The 20,228-nt window shown below is 60.6% G+C and overlaps 2 protein-coding genes across 15 annotated transcripts in view; both read left to right on the forward strand.

Moving 5' to 3' along the window:
• LOC107307556 (dynamin-2-like) overlaps nucleotides 1–7,615 on the forward strand; it is a 52,169-nt gene extending 44,554 nt beyond the window's left edge. Inside the window, 5 exon segments of the mRNA XM_085535350.1 lie at nucleotides 1,195–1,359; nucleotides 3,188–3,411; nucleotides 6,243–6,262; nucleotides 6,265–6,496; nucleotides 7,465–7,615. Of these exon segments, the coding sequence (XP_085391476.1) occupies nucleotides 1,195–1,359; nucleotides 3,188–3,411; nucleotides 6,243–6,262; nucleotides 6,265–6,496; nucleotides 7,465–7,534 (711 nt within the window). The 3' untranslated portion in view covers nucleotides 7,535–7,615.
• A 2,764-nt stretch (nucleotides 7,616–10,379) lies between these two features.
• Nucleotides 10,380–20,219, forward strand: FAM47C (family with sequence similarity 47 member C). 14 transcript variants are annotated; one of them, XM_085535338.1, is made up of 6 exons: nucleotides 10,380–10,942; nucleotides 12,672–12,784; nucleotides 15,018–15,305; nucleotides 16,380–16,577; nucleotides 17,722–17,765; nucleotides 17,875–20,219. In XM_085535338.1, exon 6 carries the CDS (start codon nucleotides 17,917–17,919, stop codon nucleotides 19,807–19,809), a length of 1,893 nt encoding a protein of 630 aa, XP_085391464.1. In that variant the 5' UTR covers nucleotides 10,380–10,942; nucleotides 12,672–12,784; nucleotides 15,018–15,305; nucleotides 16,380–16,577; nucleotides 17,722–17,765; nucleotides 17,875–17,916; the 3' UTR covers nucleotides 19,810–20,219. The 14 variants fall into 14 exon arrangements, with proteins under 14 accessions (XP_085391464.1, XP_085391461.1, XP_085391469.1 ...); XM_085535335.1 differs by having other exon boundaries at nucleotides 10,381–10,942; nucleotides 15,021–15,305; XM_085535343.1 differs by having other exon boundaries at nucleotides 10,451–10,942; nucleotides 17,875–18,047.
• The last annotated feature ends 9 nt before the right edge of the window (nucleotides 20,220–20,228 follow it).

Raw genomic sequence — 20,228 nt, forward strand, 5'->3', positions numbered from 1 at the left:
AGCTCTGACCCCCCCCATCTCCAATCCCCCCCAGCTCTGTCCCCACCCCATCTCTGACCCCCCCCATCTCTGACCCCCCCAGCCCTGACCCCCCCATTCTAACCCCCTCTTTCTGCCCCCCACTTTCTGACCCCTCACCCCCCATTCTGACCCCCCCCCTTCTGACCCTCATTTCTGACCCCCCCATTTCTGACCCCCCCAACCGCCCCAGCCCTGAACCCCCCTCTGATCCCCCCCCTCTGATCCCCCCCTCTCACCCCCCCTTTTTGACCCCCATTCTGACCCCCCCATTCTACCCTCCCCCTCTGCCCCCCCCTTCTGACACCCCCTTCTGACCCCCCCTGCCCCCCCAGCCTTGACTCCCCCCTTTCTGACCCCCCATTTCTGACCCCCCCCTTCTCTGCCACCCCAGCCCTGACTCCCCACTTCTGACCCTCATTTCTGACCCCCCCTTTCTGACCCCCCCCATTCTGATTCCCCCTCTGATCCCCACTCTCTGACCCCCCCCCAACCCCCCCCTTTCTGACCCTCCCCTTCTCTGACCCCCCAGCCCTGACTCCCCCCCTCTGACCCTCATTTCTGACCCCCCCTTTCTGACCCCCCCTTTCTGACCCCCCCCTTCTCTCACCCCCCCCGACCCCCCCACTTCTGACCCTCATTTCTGACCCCCCCCTATTCTGACCCCCTTTATTCTGACCCCCCCTTTCTGACCCCTCATTTCTGACCCCCCCCCCATTCTGACCCTCATTTCTGACCCCCCGTTTCTGACCCCCCCCATTCTGATCCCCCCTCTGACCCCCCCTCTGACACCCCTCTCTGACCCCCCCTTTCTGACCCCCCCTTTCTGACCCCCACTCTCTGACCCCCCCTTTCTAACCCCCCCCCCATTTCTGACCCCCCCCACCCCCCAACCTTGACCCCCCCCCTCTGACCCCCCCATTCTGACCCTCATCTCTGACTCCCCCCCTCTGACCCCCCCCCCTTTCTGACCCCCCCCCTCTGACCCCCCCCTTCTCTCACCCCCCCTGACCCCTCCACTTCTGATCCCCCCTTTCTGACCCCCCCCCCCCCATTCCGACCCCCCCTTTTAACCCCCATTTGTGCCTCCCCCTGCCCCCCCCATTCTGACCCCCCTTTCTGACCCCCCCCCCATTCCGACCCCCCCTTTTAACCCCCATTTCTTCCCCCCCCCAGACAGAGAGTGAGGACGGTGCCCAGGAGAACACGTTCTCCATGGACCCTCAGCTGGAGCGTCAGGTGGAAACCATCCGCAACCTGGTGGACTCGTACGTGGCCATCATCAACAAATCCATCCGCGACCTCATGCCAAAGACCATCATGCACCTCATGATCAACAACGTGAGTCGGGGGGGGGGGGGCATAACATACAGCCCCCCTATATGGGGCTTCAGTCCCCCCCATAGCATACAGGGGGGATGGGATATGGATCCCTATATCTATCAGACCAAGGAGTTCATCCACTCGGAGCTGCTGGGTTCCTGTACTATGACCCCCTTATTAACCCCCCCTTATTATTGCCCCCCCTTATTATTGATCTCCCCCCCCCATAGACCAAGGAGTTCATCCACTCGGAGCTGCTGGTGTTCCTCTATTACCCCCCCTTATTAACACCCCCCTTATTAACCCTCCCCTTATTATTGCCCCCCATTGCCCCCCCATAGACAAAGGAGTTCATCCACTCGGAGCTGCTGGCCTTCCTGTACTATGACCCCCTTATTATTGCCCCCCATTGCCCCCCATAGACCAAGGAGTTCATCCACTCAGAGCTGCTGGCCTTCCCTCTATTACCCCCCCTCCCCTATAGACCCCCCCCCTTATTAACCCCCCTTATTCCCCCCCATATCAGACCAAGGAGTTCATCCACTCGGGGCTGCTGGCCTTCCTTTACTATGACCCCCCCCCCTTATTATTGTCCCCCATTGCCCCCTATAGACCAAGGAGTTCATCCACTCGGAGCTGCTGGCCTTCCTGTAATACCCCCCCTTATTAACCCCCCCCTAATTGACCCCCCCTTGTATATCAATATCAGACCAAGGAGTTCATCCACTCGGAGCTGCTGTTGTTCCTCTATTACCCCCTCCCCTATAGACCCCCATTGACCCCCCCCATTGCCCCCCATAGACCAAGGAGTTCATCCACTTGGAGCTGCTGGCCTTCCTGTACTATGACCCCCTTATTGACCCCTCCCCCTTATTAACCCCCCCCTTATTAACCCCCCCCTTATTATTGCCCCCCATTGCCCCCTATAGACCAAGGAGTTCATCCACTCAGAGCTGCTGGGTTCCTCTATTACTCCCCGTCCCCTATAGACCCCCACTGACCCCCCCATTGCCCCCCATAGACCAAGGAGTTCATCCACTCGGAGCTGCTGGCCTTCCTCTATTACCCCCCCTTATTAACCCCCCTTATTTCCCCCTATAGACCAAGGAGTTCATCCACTCGGAGCTGCTGGGTCCTGTACTATGACCCCCCCCCTTATTATTGCCCCCCATTTCCCCCCATAGACCAAGGAGTTCATCCACTTGGAGCTGCTGGCTCCTCCCTTATTAACCCCCCCTATTATTGCCCCCCTATATCCATATCAGACCAAGGAGTTCATCCACCTCGGAGCTGGCTGGCCTTCCTCTATTACCCCCCCTCCCCTATAGACCCCCCCCTTATTAACCCCCTTATTCCCCCCCATATCAGACCAAGGAGTTCATCCACTCGGAGCTGCTGGTGTTCCTCTATTACCCCCCCTTATTATTGCCCCCCCTTATTATTGATCTCCCCCTCCCCATAGACCAAGGAGTTCATCCACTCGGAGCTGCTGGGTTCCTGTACTTGACCCCCTCCCCTTATCGACCCCCCCCTTATTAACCCTCCCTTATTATTGCCCCCCATTGCCCCCTATAGACCAAGGAGTTCATCCACTCGGAGCTGCTGGCCTTCCTGTACTATGACCCCCTTATTAACCCCCCCCCTTATTGACCCCCCCTCTATATCAGACCAAGGAGTTCATCCACTCGGAGCTGCTGGTGTTCCTCTATTACCCCCCCTTATTAACCCCCCTTATTCCCCCCCATATCAGACCAAGGAGTTCATCCACTCGGAGCTGCTGGCCTTCCTCTATTACCCCCCTCTCCTATAGACCCCCCCTTATTATTGCCCCCATTGCCCCCCATAGACCAAGGAGTTCATCCACTCGGAGCTGCGGCCTTCCTTTACTCGTCGTCGGACCAGGAGCAGCCTGATGGAGGAGTCAGCGGAGCAGGCCCAGCGCAGGGACGACGTGCTGCGAATGTACCAGGCGCTGCGGGAAGCGCTGAGCATCATCGGGGACATCAGCACCAGCACCGTCAGCACCCCCGTACCACCGCCTGTGGATGATACATGGCTGCAGACACACAGGTTATATAGGTTATATGGGGGGAATGGGGGGTATATGGGGTTATATGGGGTTATATGGGGGGATATGGGGTTATATGGGGTTATATGGGGGGATATGGGGGGATATGGGGGGATATGGGGTTATATGGGGGGATATGGGGTTATATGGGGTTATATGGGGTTATATGGGATAAATGGGGTTATATGGGGGTATATGGGATATATGGGGGGATATGGGGTTATATGGGGGGATATGGGGGGTAGCACCGTCAGCACCCCGGTACCACCGCCCGTGGATGATACATGGCTGCAGCAAACACAGGTATATGGGGTATATGGGGTTATATGGGGTTATATGGGGTTATATGGGATATATGGGGTTATATGGGGTTATGTGGGTTATATGGGGTTATATGGCGTTATGTGGGCTTATATGGGGGGATATGGGGTTATATGGGGGTATATGGGGTTATATGGGGTTATGTGGGGGGATATGGGGTTATATGGGGGGTAGCACCGTCAGCACCCCGGTACCACCGCCCGTGGATGATACCTGGCTGCAGACACACAGGTATATGGGGTTATATGGGGTTATATGGGGTTATATGGGGTTATATGGGGGGATATGGGGTTATATGGGGGGTAGCACCGTCAGCACCCCCGTACCACCGCCTGTGGATGGATACCTGGCTGCAGACACACAGGTAATGGGGTTATATGGGGTTATATGGGGTTATATGGGGTTATATGGGGTTATATGGGGGGATATGGGGGGAGCACCGTCAGCACCCCCGTACCACCGCCCGTGGATGATACCTGGCTGCAGACACACAGGTAATGGGGGTTATATAGGTTATATGGGGTTATATGGGGGGATATGGGGGGTAGCACCGTCAGCACCCCCGTTACCACCGCCCGTGGATGATACCTGGCTGCAGACACACAGGTATATGGGGGGTATGGGGTTATATGGGGGTATATGGGGTTATATGGGGGGATATGGGGTTATATGGGGTTATATGGGGTTATATGGGGTTATATGGGGGGATATGGGGTTATATGGGGGGTAGCACCGTCAGCACCCCCGTACCACCGCCTGTGGATGATACCTGGCTGCAGACACACAGGTATATGGGGTTATATGGGGGTATATGGGGTTATATGGGGGGATATGGGGTTATATGGGGGGATATGGGGGTAGCACTGTCAGCACCCCCGTACCACCGCCTGTGGATGATACCTGGCTGCAGCACACAGGTATATTGGGGTTATATAGGTTATATGGGGTTATATGGGGTTATATGGGGGGTAGCACCGTCAGCACCCCGGTACCACCGCCTGTGGATGATACATGGCTGCAGACACACAGGTATATGGGATATATGGGGTTATATGGGGTTATATGGGGGGTAGCACCGTCAGCACCCCCGTACCACCGCCTGTGGATGATACCTGGCTGCAGACACACAGGTAATGGGGGTTATATGGGATATATGGGATATATGGGGTTATATGGGGGGTAGCACCGTCAGCACCCCGTACCACCGCCCGTGGATGATACATGGCTGCAGCAACACAGGTATATGGGGTATATGGGGTTATAGGGGGGGATATGGGGTTATATGGGGTTATATGGGGGGATATGGGGTTATATGGGGTTATATGGGGTTATATGGGGGGTAGCACCGTCAGCACCCCCGTACCACCGCCTGTGGATGATACGTGGCTGCAGACACACAGGTATATGGGGTTATATATGGGATATATGGGGTTATATGGGGTTATATGGGGGGTAGCACCGTCAGCACCCCTGTACCACCGCCTGTGGATGATACATGGCTGCAGCAACACAGGTTATATAGGTTATATGGGGTTATATGGGGTTATATGGGGGTATATGGGGTTATATGGGGTTATATGGGGTTACATGGGGGGTAGCACCGTCAGCACCCCCGTACCACCGCCTGTGGATGATACCTGGCTGCAGACACACAGGTATATGGGGTTATGGGGTTATATGGGGTTATATGGGGGGTAGCACCGTCAGCACCCCAGTACCACCGCCCGTGGATGATACATGGCTGCAGCAACACAGGTATATGGGGGTATGGGGTATATGGGGGTATATGGGGGTATATGGGGGTATATGGGGGGATATGGGGTTATATGGGGTTATATGGGGGGATATGGGGTTATATGGGGTTATATGGGGGGATATGGGGTTATATGGGGGGGATATGGGGTTAGATGGGGGGATATGGGGTTATATGGGGTTATATGGGGTTATATGGGGGGTAGCACCGTCAGCACCCCCGTACCACCGCCTGTGGATGATACGTGGCTGCAGACACACAGGTATATGGGGTGTATGGGGTATATGGTGTTATATGGGGGGATATGTGGGGATATGGGGTTATAATGGGGTTATAATGGGGTTATATGGGGGGATATGGGGTTATATGGGGGGATATGGGGTTATATGGGGTTATATGGGGTTTATATGGGGGATATGGGGTATATGGGGTATAATGGGATATAGGGGGGATATGGGGTTCCTGTGGGGTTATAATGGGGTTATATGGGGTTATATGGGGTTATAATGGCGTTATATGGGGTTATATGGGGTTATATGGGGTTATAATGGGGTTATATGGGGTTATATCAGGGGGTTGCTGTGTATTCATGCAATTCTGCCCCCCCCCATATGTGTATATTGACTCTATTCTGCCCCCCCCCCATATGTGTATATTGACTCTATTCTGCCCCCCCCCCATATGTGTATATTGACTCTATTCTGCCCCCCCACCCCCATACGTGTATATTGACGCTGTTCTGCCCCCCTCTCCCCACAGCCCCCCCCTGCAGCGCCGTCCACCTCAGCCGTTGTCCCCCCCGGTCGCCCTCCAGCCGTCCGTGGTCCGACCCCCGGCCCCCCCCTGCTGCCCATCCCCGCGGGGGGGCCTCCATCCTTCGCAGCCCCCCCCATCCCCCTCAGGCCCGGACCCCACAACGTCTTCGCTGCAAACAACGACCCCTTCCAGGCCCCCCCCCAAATCCCATCGCGGCCGGCACGCGTCCCCCCCGGCATCCCACCCGGCGTGCCCAGGTAAGGACTTATAGGGGGGCTATGGGGGGGGGGGGCTTATAGGGGGGGGTTGGACCCCCATATAGGGGGCTACAGCCCATGGGGGGGTATGGACCCCATATAGGGGGGGCTGCAGCCCATGGGGGGGTTTGAACCCCTATATAGGGGGTGCTGTCCCTTATAGAGGGGGTTAGACCCCAAATTTGGGGGGCTGCGGCCCATAGGGACGAAATGGACCCCCATATGGGGGAGGGCCTTATAGAGGGGGTTGGACCCCCATATAGGGGGGGCTGCAGCCCATGGGGGGGTTTGAAGCCCCATATAGGGGGGGGCTGTCCCTTATAGAGGGGTTGGACCCCCATATAGGGGGGCTACAGCCCATGATGGGGTATGGACCCCATATAGGGGGAGCTGTGCCTTATAGTGGGGGTTGGACCCCCATATAGGGGGGCTGCAGCCCATGGGGGGGTATGGACCCCCATATAGTGGGGGGCTGTGCCTTATAGAGGGGGTTGGATCCCCATATAGGGGGGACTGCAGCCCATGGGGGGGTTTGAACCCCATATAGGGGTGGGCTGTGCCTTATAGAGGGGGTTGGACCCCCATATAGGGGGGCTGCAGCCCATGGGGGGGGTATGGACCCCCATATAGAGGGGGGGTCAGCCTTACAGAGGGGATTGAAGCCCCATATATGAAGGGGGGGATATTGAACCCCATAGTTGGGGGCTACAGCCCATAGGGGGGAATGGACCCCCATATATGTGGGTCTGCCCCCCATGGAGGTGACTGAACCCTCCCTATGGGCTCTTCCACCCCACATCAGTGGGGCTTTGCCCCCCCCCCATTATAAAAGGGCCAGCTCCCCCCCCATGGGGCTGCCCCCCCTTATTACCTTCCCATTGGGGGGCTTCCCTGCCCCATAGCCCTATACCCCCCCCCCCCTTATGTCTGTTGCCCCCCCCCCACACTGACCCCCCCTCTCCCCCCAGCAGGCGGCCCCCAGCAGCCCCCTCCCGCCCCACCATCATCCGCCCCGCGGAGCCGTCCCTGCTCGACTGATGGAGCCGCGACCCCCAACTTGGGGGGCAGGTTGGGGGGGGGGGTGAATGGGCAATGGGGGGGGGGGGTGAAGAGGGGGTTAAAAGGGGGGGGGGGTCTCACTGCAGCCCCCCCCCCCATAAGGGCTCTGCTTCCCCTCCTGTGCCCCCCCCCCCCCCATATATGAGGCTGTGGGGCTTTTTGGGGCCGATCGTTGCACTTTGGGGTCCGAACCGCCCCCCCCCCCCCCCCCCCCCCCCTCAGAATTTTTGTATTAATATATTCTATATCCACTTCTGCCTTTTGCCCTTTTTCCACCCGATTTCAACCCAAAATTCAATGGCTGATTTTTGCCCCCCCCCCTTATTTTCCTCCCCCCCCCCCCCCATTTAATTGTGCAGTTCCAGCACTGGGGGCTCTGCATTAATTGCATTAATTACCGGCTGCTAATTGCTCTAATCTGACCCCACAACCCCCCCCCCCCCCCCCCAGCTCCATTGGGGCCCTTTATATGTGTGTGTATGGGGGGGGGGGGCTCACTCTGACCCCATTGTGCTGTGGGGGGGGGTCTCTTTACTTATGGGGCTGAGTTGGGGGGGTCCTTTGAACCTATGGGGCGCAATGGGGCTCTGTGCCCCCCCCCCAAAGTAGACTGGGGGGGGGGTCCTCTGTGCTATGGGATGCAATGGGACTCTGTGCCCCCCCCTGACCCCAATAGACTTGGGGGGGGGGCCTCTATGCCTATAGGGCACAGTGGGGCTCTGTGCCCCCCCCCAACCCCAATAGACTTGGGGGGGGGCCTCTATGCCTATAGGGCACAATGGGGCTCTGTGCCCCCCCTGACCCCAATAGACTGGGCAGGGGGGGGGCACACAGGGCTCAGTATGGTGCCCCCCCCCCAACTTATGGGGTGCTGAGAAGGGGGCTGTGCTTATCCCCCCCCCCCATCTGATCTCTATGGGGTCAGTTTATAGGGGGGGGGGCACCCAGCTCAACCCAGACCCCCCCCAACCCCATAAAGAAACCCCACTAATGGGGCTCAATGGGGCTGGGGTGGTTGGGGGGGCTGTGTCTATGGGGCTCTGTGCCCCCCCCCCCCCTCCACCCCCATAGGCCCCAATGGGATCAAGCTTTATGGGGGGGGGGGGGCACATAGACCTCACCCCACAGCACTATGGGGGGGGGGGAGAAACCCCACTTATGGGGCTCAATGGGGTTGAAGGGGGTCCCGTGTTTATGGGTCTCAATGGGGCTGAATGGTGTGTGTGGGGGGGGGGTCCCATGTTTATGAGCCCCCCCCCCCCCCTTATAGGCCCCAATGGGATCGAGCTTATGGGGGGGGGGGAGGAACCCCACTTATGGGGCTCAATGTGGGGGGGGGTCCCGTGTATATGGGGCTCAATGGGGCTGAATGATGTGGGGGGGGGTCCCATGTTTATGAGCCCCCCCCCCCACCCCATAGGCCCCAATGGGATCGAGCTTATGGGGGGGGGGAGGAACCCCACTTATGGGGCTCAATGTGGGGGGGGGTCCCGTGTATATGGGGCTCAATGGTGGGGGGGTCCCATGTTTATGAGCCCCCCCACCCCCCCCCCCATAGGCTCCAATGGGATCGAGCTTATGGGGAGGGGGGGAGGAACCCTACTTATGGGGCTCAATGGGGTTGAAGGGGGGGGTCCCGTGTATATGGGGCTCAATGGTGGGGGGGTCCCATGTTTATGAGCCCCCCCCCCCCCACCCCATAGGCCCCAGTGGGATCGAGCTTATGGGGGGGGGGGAGGAACCCCACTTATGGGGCTCAATGTGGGGGGGGGTCCCATGTATATGGGTCTCAATGGGGCTGAATGGTGTGGGGGGGGGGGGGTCCCATGTTTATGAGGCCCCCCCCCCCCCCCCATAGGCCCCAATGGGATCGAGCTTATGGGGGGGGGGGAGGAACCCCACTTATGGGGCTCAATGTGGGGGGGGGTCCCATGTATATGGGGCTCAATGGTGGGGGGGTCCCATGTTTATGAGCCCCCCCCCCCCCCCCATAGGCCCCAATGGGATCGAGCTTATGGGGGGGGGGGGAGGAACCCCACTTATGGGGCTCAATATGGGGGGGGGGTCCCGTGTATATGGGGCTCAATGGGGCTGAATGATGTGGGGGGGGGTCCCATGTTTATGTGCCCCCCCCCTCACCCCCCCCCTTAATCCCCCCCCCCCTTTAGTGCCTTCCGGCCGGATGTAAATATTCCTTTCTTCATTCAGTGCCAATAGAACCAAACGGGGGGGGGGGGCAGCTCCCCTTATTGGGGGGGGGGTCGTGGGGGGGGGTCCCTGTGTTGCCCCCCCCCCCATCATCCCCATCCCCCCCCCCCCGGTCTGCGGGCAGAGCCGGACCCGCTGCCCCCCCCCCCCCCCATCCCTGTAAGTGCCTCCGGGGCTGCAGCCAATTAATGGACTAAAAATAAAAGGGACGAAAAGGACCCGGATGAACGACGGCACGTGGGTGGGGGGGGGTGGTCGCCGCCATGTTGGGCTGGGGGGGGCGGTCACGTGATATAGGGGAGGTTTGGGGGTCGCCGCCATGTTGGAGTGGGGGGGGGGGGGGGGGGGGGGGTGGTCACGTGATATGGGGGAGGTCCATGTGATGTGAGGTTGGGGGGTCACGTGATTCCGGGGGAGTGAAGGTGGGGGGTGTGGTGGTCACGTGATGTGGGGTTGGGGGCTGCCTGGCGCTGATTGGTGCTTTGTGGCCCCCCCCCCCCCCCCCCTCCCCTTTTTCTTTATTGTGGGGGGTATTTTGGGGTTAAAAAGGCCAGAAATGGGGCTGGGGGCTTTAAAGGGGGGGTTATGGGGAGGGTGGGGGTCCCTATGGGTCCCTATGGGGGTCCCTATGGTTCCCTATGGATCCCTATGGGTTCCTATGGGGGTCAAGCCCCCCCCAAGCTCCGCCCCTTTCCGCCTTAGCCCCGCCCACACTCGCCCCTTATCCAATCAGGTGCCACCTCAGACCACGCCCACACGACTAAGCCACGCCCACAATCGCATCCAGGCGGCCGCGTCCTGATTGGTCGCCGCCTGGCAGCGCGCGCGCCGTCCTGACTCCTGATTGGTCGAGGCCAGCCCGCCACTCCCGCCCCTCCACAGCACCTGTAGCCAATGGGAGCGCGGAGCCCCACAATGCACCGCGGTGGAGGCGGAAGTGGGGCGGGACTTCCTGTTTTCTGTCGCTTCCGGTGGGACCCGGAGCGGATCGACCGAGACCCGGATGTGTGACGTCACGGGGCGGCTCTCAGCGCCATTGAGGTTCTTTGGGTGACCCCGGAAGTGTCTTCGGAATATTCCGGAAGTGCTTTTAGAATGCCCCGGAAGTGCTTTTAGAATGTCCCGGAAGTGCCTCCATTGCCTATGTGGGGCCTATGGGGCAGATGTGGGGCCCATAGGGTAGATATGGGGCCTATGGGGCAGATATGGGGGGCTGTGGGGCAGAAATAAGGGGCAGTGGGGCAGATGTGGGGCTATGGGGCAGATGTGGGGCTATGGGGCAGATTTAGGGCCTATGGGGTAGATATGGGGCCTATGGGGCAGATATGGGGGTCTATGGGGCAGATTTGAGGAGCTATGGGGCAGTTGTGGGGTTGTAGGGCGGAAATGAGGGGTTATGGGGCAGATTTGGGGGGCAGTGGGGCAGATGTGGGGCAGTTTTCAATGGCCGTGGGGCAAAAGTGGGGTCAGTGGGGCAGATATGGATCCTATGGGGCAGATTTGGGGGTCTATGGGGCAGATGTGGGGCCCATAGGGTAGATATGGGGCCTATGGGGCAGATATGGGGGGCTGTGGGGCAGAAATAAGGGGCAGTGGGGCAGATGTGGGGCCCGTGGGGCAGATATGGGGCAGATTTAGGGGTCAGTGGGGCAGATTTGAGGCGCTGTGGGGCAGATTTAGGGCCTATGGGGCAGATGTGGGGCCCATGGGGGAGATATGGGGCCTATGGGGCAGATTTGAGGAGCTATGGGGCAGAAATAAGGGGCCGTGGGGCAGATATGAAGTACTGTGGGGCAGATGTGGGGCCTATGGGGCAGATTTGGGGGGCTGTGGGGCAGATTTAGGGCCTATGGGGTAGATATGGGGCCTATGGGGCAGATATGGGGGTCTATGGGGCAGATGTGGGCCCTATAGGGCAGATGTGGGGCCCATAGGGTAGATACGGGGCCTATGGGGCAGATTTAGGGCCTATGGGGCAGAAATAAGGGGCTGTGGGGCAGATGTGGGGCCCGTGGGGCAGATATGGGGCAGATTTAGGGGTCAGTGGGGCAGATTTGAGGCGCTGTGGGGCAGATTTAGGGCCTATAGGGCAGATGTGGGGCCCATAGGGTAGATACGGGGGTCTATGGGGCAGATGTGGGGGTCTATGGGGCACAAATAAGGGGCTGTGGGGCAGATATGAAGTACTGTGGGGCAGATGTGGGGCCTATGGGGCAGATGTGGGGCTATGGGGCAGATGTGGGGCCTATGGGGCAGATGTGGGGCCTATGGGGCAGATATGGGGCCTATGGGGCAGATTTGGGGGTCTATGGGGCAGAAATAAGGGGCTGTGGGGCAGATATGAAGTACTGTGGGGCAGATGTGGGGCCTATGGGGCAGATATGGGGCCTATGGGGCAGATTTGGGGGTCTATGGGGCAGAAATAAGGGGCTGTGGGGCAGATATGAAGTACTGTGGGGCAGATGTGGGGCCTATGGGGCAGATGTGGGGCTATGGGGCAGATTTAGGGCCTATGGGGTATATATGGGGCCTATGGGGCAGATATGGGGGTCTATGGGGCAGATTTGAGGAGCTATGGGGCAGTTGTGGGGTTGTAGGGCAGAAATGAGGGGTTATGGGGCAGATTTGGGGGGCAGTGGGGCAGATGTGGGGCAGTTTTCAATGGCCGTGGGGCAAAAGTGGGGTCAGTGGGGCAGATATGGATCCTATGGGGCAGATTTGGGGGTCTATGGGGCAGATGTGGGGCAGAAATTAGGGGTTGTAGGGCAGATGTGGATCCTATGGGGTAGATTTGGGGGGCTGTGGGGCAGATGTGGGACCCATGGGGCAGATGTGGGGCAGCTGATGCCGTCTTTGGCCCCATTGATTCCCATTGCTGTCATCACACGCTGCTCATTTCCTTCCTGAGTGTTGAAATCGGGGCCGGAGCTTCATCCTGCCCCACATCCCCGCCCCATAACCTCACCCCATAGCGGGGCACGACAGCGATGGCGCAGCGGCTGCTCCTCCTCATGGCAGCAGGTCAGTGTGAGCTGCCCCATAGGAGACCACAGCCCCACTGCTATGGGGCACACTGCCCCATAGGAGCCCATAACCCCCCAGCTATGGGTCCCATGGCCCCATAGGAGCCCATAACCCCACTGCTATGGGTCCCACAGACCCATAGGAGCCCATATCCCCCCATCTATGGGTCCCATAGGAGCCCATATCCCCCCAGCTATGGGTCCCACAGCCCCATAGGAACCCACAGCCCCACTGCTATGGGTCCCACAGCCCCATAGGAGCCCATATCCCCCCAGCTATAGGTCCCACAGCCCCATAGGAGCCCATATCCGTCCAGCTATGGGTCCCACAGCCCCATAGGAGCCCATATGCCCCCATCTATGGGTCTCATAGGAGCCCATATCCCCCCATCTATGGGTCCCATAGGAGCCCATATCCCCCCATCTATGGGTCCCATAGGAGCCCATATCCCCCCATCTATGGGTCCCATAGGAGCCCATATCCCCCCATCTATAGGTCCCACAGCCCCATAGGAGCCCATATCCCCCCATCTATGGGTCCCATGGCCCCATAGGAGCCCATAACCCCACTGCTATGGGTCCCACAGACCCATAGGAGCCCATATCCCCCCATCCATGGGTCCCACAGCCCCATAGGACCCCATATCCCCACTGCTATGGGTCCCACAGCCCCATAGGAGCCCACAGCCCCACAGCTATGGCTCCCACTGCCCCATGGGAACCCATATCCCCCCATCTATAGGTCCCACAGCCCCATAGGAGCCCATAACCCCCCATCTATGGGTCCCATAGGAGCCCATATCCCCCATCTATGGGTCCCACAGCCCCATAGGAGCCCATATCCCCCCATCTATGGGTCCCATAGGAGCTCATATCCCCCCATCTATGGGTCCCACAGCCCCATAGGAGCCCATATCCCCCCAGCTATAGGTCCCACAGCCCATAGGACCCCACAGCCCCATAGGAGCCCATATCCCCCCAGCTATAGGTCCCACAGCCCCATAGGAGCCCATAACCCCACAGCCCCATAGGACCCCATATCCCCCCAGCTATGGGTCCCACAGCCCCATAGGAACCCATATCCCCCCATCTATGAGTCCCACAGCCCCATAGGAGCCCATATCCCCCCATCTATGGGTCCCACAGCCCCATAGGAGCCCATATCCCCCCATCTATGGGTCCCATAGGAGCCCATAACCCCCATCTATGGGTCCCACTACCCCATAGGACCCCACTGCCCCATAGGAGCCCATAACCCCCCATCTATGGGTCCCATAGGAGCCCATAACCCCCCATCTATGGGTCCCTCAGCCCCATAGGACCCCATAACCCCCCATCTATGGGTCCCACAGCCCCATAGGACCCCACTGTCCCATAGGAGCCCATATCCCCCCATCTATGGGTCCCACAGCCCCATAGGAGCCCCCATATCCCCCCATCTATGGGTCCCACAGCCCCATAGGACCCCACAGCCCCATAGGAGCCCATATCCCCCCATCTATGGGTCCCACAGCCCCATAGGACCCCACAGCCCCATAGGAGCCCACAGCCCCCCTGCTATGGGTCCCACAGCCCCATAGGAGCCCATAACCCCACAGCCCCATAGGAGCCCCATAACCCCCCATCTATGGGTCCCATAGGAGCCCATATCCCCCCATCTATGGGTCCCACAGCCCCATAGGAGCCCATAACCCCCCATCTATGGGTCCCATAGGAGCCCATAACCCCCCATCTATGGGTCCCATAGGAGCCCATATCCCCCCATCTATGGGTCCCATAGGAGCCCATATCCCCCCAGCTATGGGTCCCACAGTCCCATAGGAGCCCACAACCCCACAGCCCCATAGGAACCCACAGCCCCACTGCTATGGGTCCCACTGCCCCATAGGAACCCATAACCCCACTGCTATGGGTCCCACAGCCCCATAGGAGCCCACAGCCCCATAGGAGCCCATAACCCCACAGCCCCATAGGAGCCCATAACCCCACGGCCCCATAGGAGCCCATAGCCCCACATCTATAGGTCCCACAGCCCCATAGGAGCCCATATCCCCCATCTATGGGTCCCATAGGAGCCCATATCCCCCCATCTATAGGTCCCACAGCCCCATAGAACCCCCATATCCCCCCATCTATGGGTCCCATAGGAGCCCATATCCCCCCATCTATGGGTCCCACAGCCCCATAGGACCCCCCATATCCCCCCATCCCTCTGACCCCCCGCCCCATAGCAGCGCTGTCAGCCGCCCCCCCTTTGCCGGCCCCACTTTGCGTCGTGTCGGACCCGGCTGAGATTCGCTGCTTCTCCCCACGGCGTCACGGGGGCGGAACCTTCGAACTGTTCGGAACCGGGAGCCCGGAACTGATCGGTCGCGTCGTGGCTGAACCGGGTCAGAACCAAGTTCGGTTCCTATTGGATCGAACCGCTGCTGCTTTACGTTGTTACCGGGGCCGGTACCGGATCCTTGATGGAGACACGTGGAGGGAATCCGAGCTCAGCGCCACCGTCAGCATCAGCGGTGAGTTGGGGGGCAGACCCCAAAGTGACCCCAAAGTGTGGGGCTGGGGTCCCAAAGTGGGATGTGGGGGTCCCAAAGTGACCCCAAAGTGTGGGGCTGGGGTCCAAAGTGGGGGGTGGGGGTCCCAATGTGTGGGGCTGGGGTCCAAAGTGGGATGTGGGGGTCCCAATATGTGGGGCTGGGGTCCCAAAGTGACCCCTAAGTGTGGGGCTGGGGTCCAAAGTGGGGCTGGGGTCCTAAAGTGGGATGTGGGGGTCCCAAAGTGACCCCTAAGTGTGGGGCTGGGGTCCCAAAGTGGGGGGTGGGGGTCCAATATGTGGGGCTGGGGTCCCAAAGTGACCCCAAAGTGTGGGGCTGGGGTGGGGGGGTCAGACCCCAAAGTGTGGGGCTGGGGGAGGTCAGACCTCAAAGTGTGGGGTCCTAAAGTGGGGGATGGGGATCCTAATGTGTGGGGCTGGGGTCCCAAAGTGACCCCTAAGTGTGGGGCTGGGGTCCTAAAGTGGGGGACAGAACCCAAAGTGACCCCAAAGTGTGGGGCTGGGGTCCAAAGTGGGGGGTGGGGGTCCCAATGTGTGGGGCTGGGGTCCTAAAGTGGGATGTGGGGGTCCCAAAGTGACCCCTAAGTGTGGGGCTGGGGTCCCAATGTGTGGGGCTGGGGTCCCAAAGTGACCCCTAAGTGTGGGGCTGGGGTCCCAATGTGTGGGGCTGGGGTCCCAAAGTGACCCCTAAGTGTGGGGCTGAGGTCCCAATGTGTGGGGCTGGGGTCCTAAAGTGACCCCTAAGTGTGGGGCTGGGGTCCAAATTGGGGGGTGGGGGTCCCAATATGTGGGGCTGGGGTCCCAAAGTGACCCCTAAGTGTGAGGCTGGGGTCCTAAAGTGGGGGATGGGGATCCTAATGTGTGGGGCTGGGGTCCCAAAGTGTGGGGCAGACCCCAAAGTGACCCCAAAGTGTGGGGCTGGGGTCCCAAGTAGTTGGGTTGAGACCCAAAGGGTTGAGTTGAGACCCCAAAGTGTGGGGCTGACCCCAAAGCGCCCCATAAGTGCTGAGCCCCACATCCCCCTCCCCTCCCGCAGCCTCTGATGCCTCCAGCTGTGACCCCCCCCCGTCGCCCCCCAGCCCCACATCATGGCGGCTCAGTGGGGCAGCAGTGGGGCACAGCGCGACCCCCAACCCCAGCCCCACAACCCAGCATGCTCCTCAATGGCGGCTCCCTGTGGGGCTGAGCATCGGGGTCCTGATGGGGACAGCGGCTGCAGTGGTGGCGTGGAAAGGTGGGTGGGGGGCTGCAGGGTTGGGGGGCTGGGGTCTATGGGGCTGGGGGGGTCTATGGGGCTGGGGGGGTCTATGGGGCTGGGGGGTTTATGGGCTCTATGGGGCTGGGGTTTGTGGGGTCTATGGGTTTGGGGGGTCTATGGTTTGGGGGGTCTATGGGGCTGGAGTATGTGGGTCTGGGGGTCTGTGGGGTCTATGGGGCTGGGGTTTGTGGGGTCTATGGGGCTGGGGGGGTCTATGGGGTTGGGGGGTTTATGGGGTCTATGGGGCTGGGGTTTGTGGGGTCTATGGGTTTGTGGGGTCTATGGTTTGGGGGGTCTATGGGGCTGGAGTATGTGGGTCTGGGGGTCTGTGGGGTCTATGGGGCTGGGGTTTGTGGGGTCTATGGGGCTGGGGGGTCTGTGGGGCTGGGGGGTTTATGGGGTCTATGGGGCTGGAGTCTATGGGGCTGGCGTGTGTGGGTCTGGGGGTTCGTGGGGTCTATGGGTCTGGGGGTTTATGGGGACTATGGGGCTGGGGGGGTCTATGGGGCTGGGGGTTTATGGGGTCTATGGGGCTGGGGTTTGTGGGGTCTATGGGTTTGTGGGGTCTATGGGTTTGTGGGGTCTATGGTTTGGGGGGTCTATGGGGCTGGAGTATGTGGGTCTGGGGGTCTGTGGGGTCTATGGGGCTGGGGTTTGTGGGGTCTATGGGGCTGGGGGGGTCTGTGGGGCTGGGGGGTTTATGGGGTCTATGGGGCTGGAGTCTATGGGGCTGGCGTATGTGGGTCTGGGGGTTTATGGGGTCTATGGAGCTGGGGGGTCTATTGGTCTGGGGGTTTATGAGGTCTATGGGGCTGGGGTTTGTGGGGTCTATGGGGCTGGGGCTCTATGGGTCCATGGGCTCTATGGGGCTGGGGGCTCTATGGGTCCATGGGCTCTATGGGGCTGGGGGGTCTATGGGGCTGGAGTATGTGGGGTCTATGGGTTGTGGGGTCTATGGGGCTGGGGGCTGGGGGGTCTGAGGGTCTCTGGAGGCTGGGGGTTCTGGGGGTCTATGGGGTCTATGGGTCCATGGGGTCTATGGGTCCATGGGGTCTATGGGCTCTATGGGGCTGGGTGATCTGTGGGTCTGGAGGACCCCCGTACCTCCATGTCTCTGCAGGCAGCAGGAGGTGCAGGAGAACAACGCGTGGTGCCTCAATGCAGGTAGGGGGCGCTCTGTGGGGCTGCCCCATAGCGGGGAGGGGCTGCCCCATAACCTGGAGCTCCACCCCATAACCCCGACCTGCTCCCAGCATCACACATCTCCCCACAGGGCGTCGAGATGGGGACGGCGAACACGGAGCCTGCAATGTGAATGGATGTGGGGCCGCTATGGGGCAGAGATGTGGGGCTGCTATGGGGCAGAGATGTGGGGCCGCTATGGGGTGGTGATGTGGGGCTGCTATGGGGCAATAAAGTGGTGGTGCCCACCCCCCATTCCCAGTTCTCCCCCCTAGTTCCCATTCATTCCCCCCCATGTCAGTCCTCCCCGTGGCCTCCCTCCACCAGGGGGCGCCACTCACTCCTCTATGCAGCTCCACTCACTGCTCCCATTGCTCTCCATCCATTAGGGGGCGCTACTCATTCATCTATGCGGCCTCCCCCCACCAGGGGGCGCTACTCGTTCCTCCTTGCAGCCTCCATCCACCAGGGGGCGCTATTCATTCCTCCAATTGTCCTCCACGCACCAGGGGGCGCTATTCGTTCCTCCCCTTGTCCTCCCTCCACCAGAGGGCGCTACTCACTGCTCCCCTTGCCCTCCGTCCACCAGTGGGCGCTATTCGCTTCTCTATGCAGCCTCCAACCACCAGGGGGCGCTATTCACTGCTCCTCTCGGCCTCCCTCCACCAGGGGGCGCTATTTCGTTCCCCCCCCCTTGTCCTCCACCCACCAGGGGGCGCTACTCACTCCTCCCATTGCTCTCCATCCATTAGGGGGCGCTACTCATTCATGTATGCGGCCTCCACCCACCAGGGGGCGCTACTCGTTCCCCCCCTTGTCCTCCCTCCACCAGGGGGCGCTATTCTCTCCTCTATGCGACCTCCACCCACTAGGGGGCGCTATTCATTCCTCCCCTTGTCCTCCCTCCACCAGGGGGCGCTATTCATTCCTCCCCTTGTCCTCCCTCCACCAGGGGGCGCTATTCGCTCCTCTTTGCGGCCTCCACCCACCAGGGGGCGCTACTCATAGTTTCATAGTTTCGTGCGGGTTGGAAGGGACCTTAGAGATCATCGAGTCCAGCCCCCGGGATTCGAGCCTGTGTGTAGCAGAGCGGCACTTCTACCACTTGCGCCACAGGGGGGATTCGAACTCCGGGCCCCAGTGTTGCAAGGCGTGTTGCAAGGCGGCGTCTTTAACCACTGCGCCACCGGGGCACACTCGTTCCTCCCCTTGTCCTCCCTCCACCAGGGGGCGCTACTCACTGCTCCCCTTGCCCTCCGTCCACCAGGGGGCGCTATTCGCTCCTCTTTGCGGCCTCCACCCACTAGGGGGCGCTACTCGTTCCTCCCCTTGTCCTCCCTCCACCAGGGGGCGCCACTCACTGCTCCCATTGCCCTCCACCCACCAGGGGGCGCTACTCGTTCCTCCCCTTGTCCTCCCTCCACCAGGGGGTGCTATTCGTTCCCCCCTTGTCCTCCATCCACCAGGGGGCGCTATTCTCTCCTCTATGCGGCCTCCCTCCACCAGGGGGCGCCACTCACTCCCCCCCTTGTCCTCCATCCACCAGGGGGCGCTATTCACTCCTCTATGCGGCCTCCAACCACCAGGGGGCGCTACTTGTTCCTCTATGCGACCTCCACGCACTAGGGGGCGCTATTCATTCCTCCCCATGTCCTCCCTCCACCAGGGGGCGCTACTCGTTCCTCCCCTTGCCCTCCATCCACCAGGGGGCGCTATTCGCTCCTCTTTGCGGCCTCCACCCACCAGGGGGCGCTACTCGTTCCTCCTTGCAGCCTCCACCCACCAGGGGGCGCTACTCGTTCCTCCTTGCAGCCTCCACCCACCAGGGGGCGCTATTCGCTTCTCTATGCGGCCTCCCTCCACCAGGGGGCGCTACTCGTTCCTACCATTGTTCTCCGTCCACCAGGGGGCGCTATTCGTTCCTCTATGCGGCCTCCATCCATTAGGGGGCTTCACTCACTCCTCTATGCGGCCTCCCTCCACCAGGGGGCGCTACTCACTGCTCCCCGCGGCCTCCACCCACTAGGGGACGCTACTCGTTCCCCCCCTTGTCCTCCCCCCACCAGGGGGCGCTATTCATTCCTCTATGCGGCCTCCACCCACCAGGGGGCGCTATTCATTCCTCCCCTTGTCCTCCCTCCACCAGGGGGCGCTATTCACTCCTCCCCTTGTCCTCCACCCACCAGGGGGCGCTATTCATTCCCCTATGCGGCCTCCACCCACCAGGGGGCGCTACTCGTCTCCTCCCCTTACCCTCCCTCCACCAGGGGGCGCCAGTCACTCCTCTATACGGCTCCACTCACTGCTCTATGCGACCTCCACCCACTAGGGGGCGCTATTCACTCCTCCCCTTGTCCTCCCTCCACCAGGGGGCGCTACTCGTTCCTCCCCTTGCCCTCCACCCACCAGGGGGCGCTATTCATTCCCCCCCTTGTCCTCCACCCA

This window comes from Coturnix japonica, unplaced genomic scaffold, assembly GCF_054131305.1.
Source record: "Coturnix japonica strain WE unplaced genomic scaffold, WE-NBRP24 Scf119, whole genome shotgun sequence".
In the NCBI taxonomy this organism is placed as follows: Eukaryota; Metazoa; Chordata; class Aves; order Galliformes; family Phasianidae; genus Coturnix; species Coturnix japonica.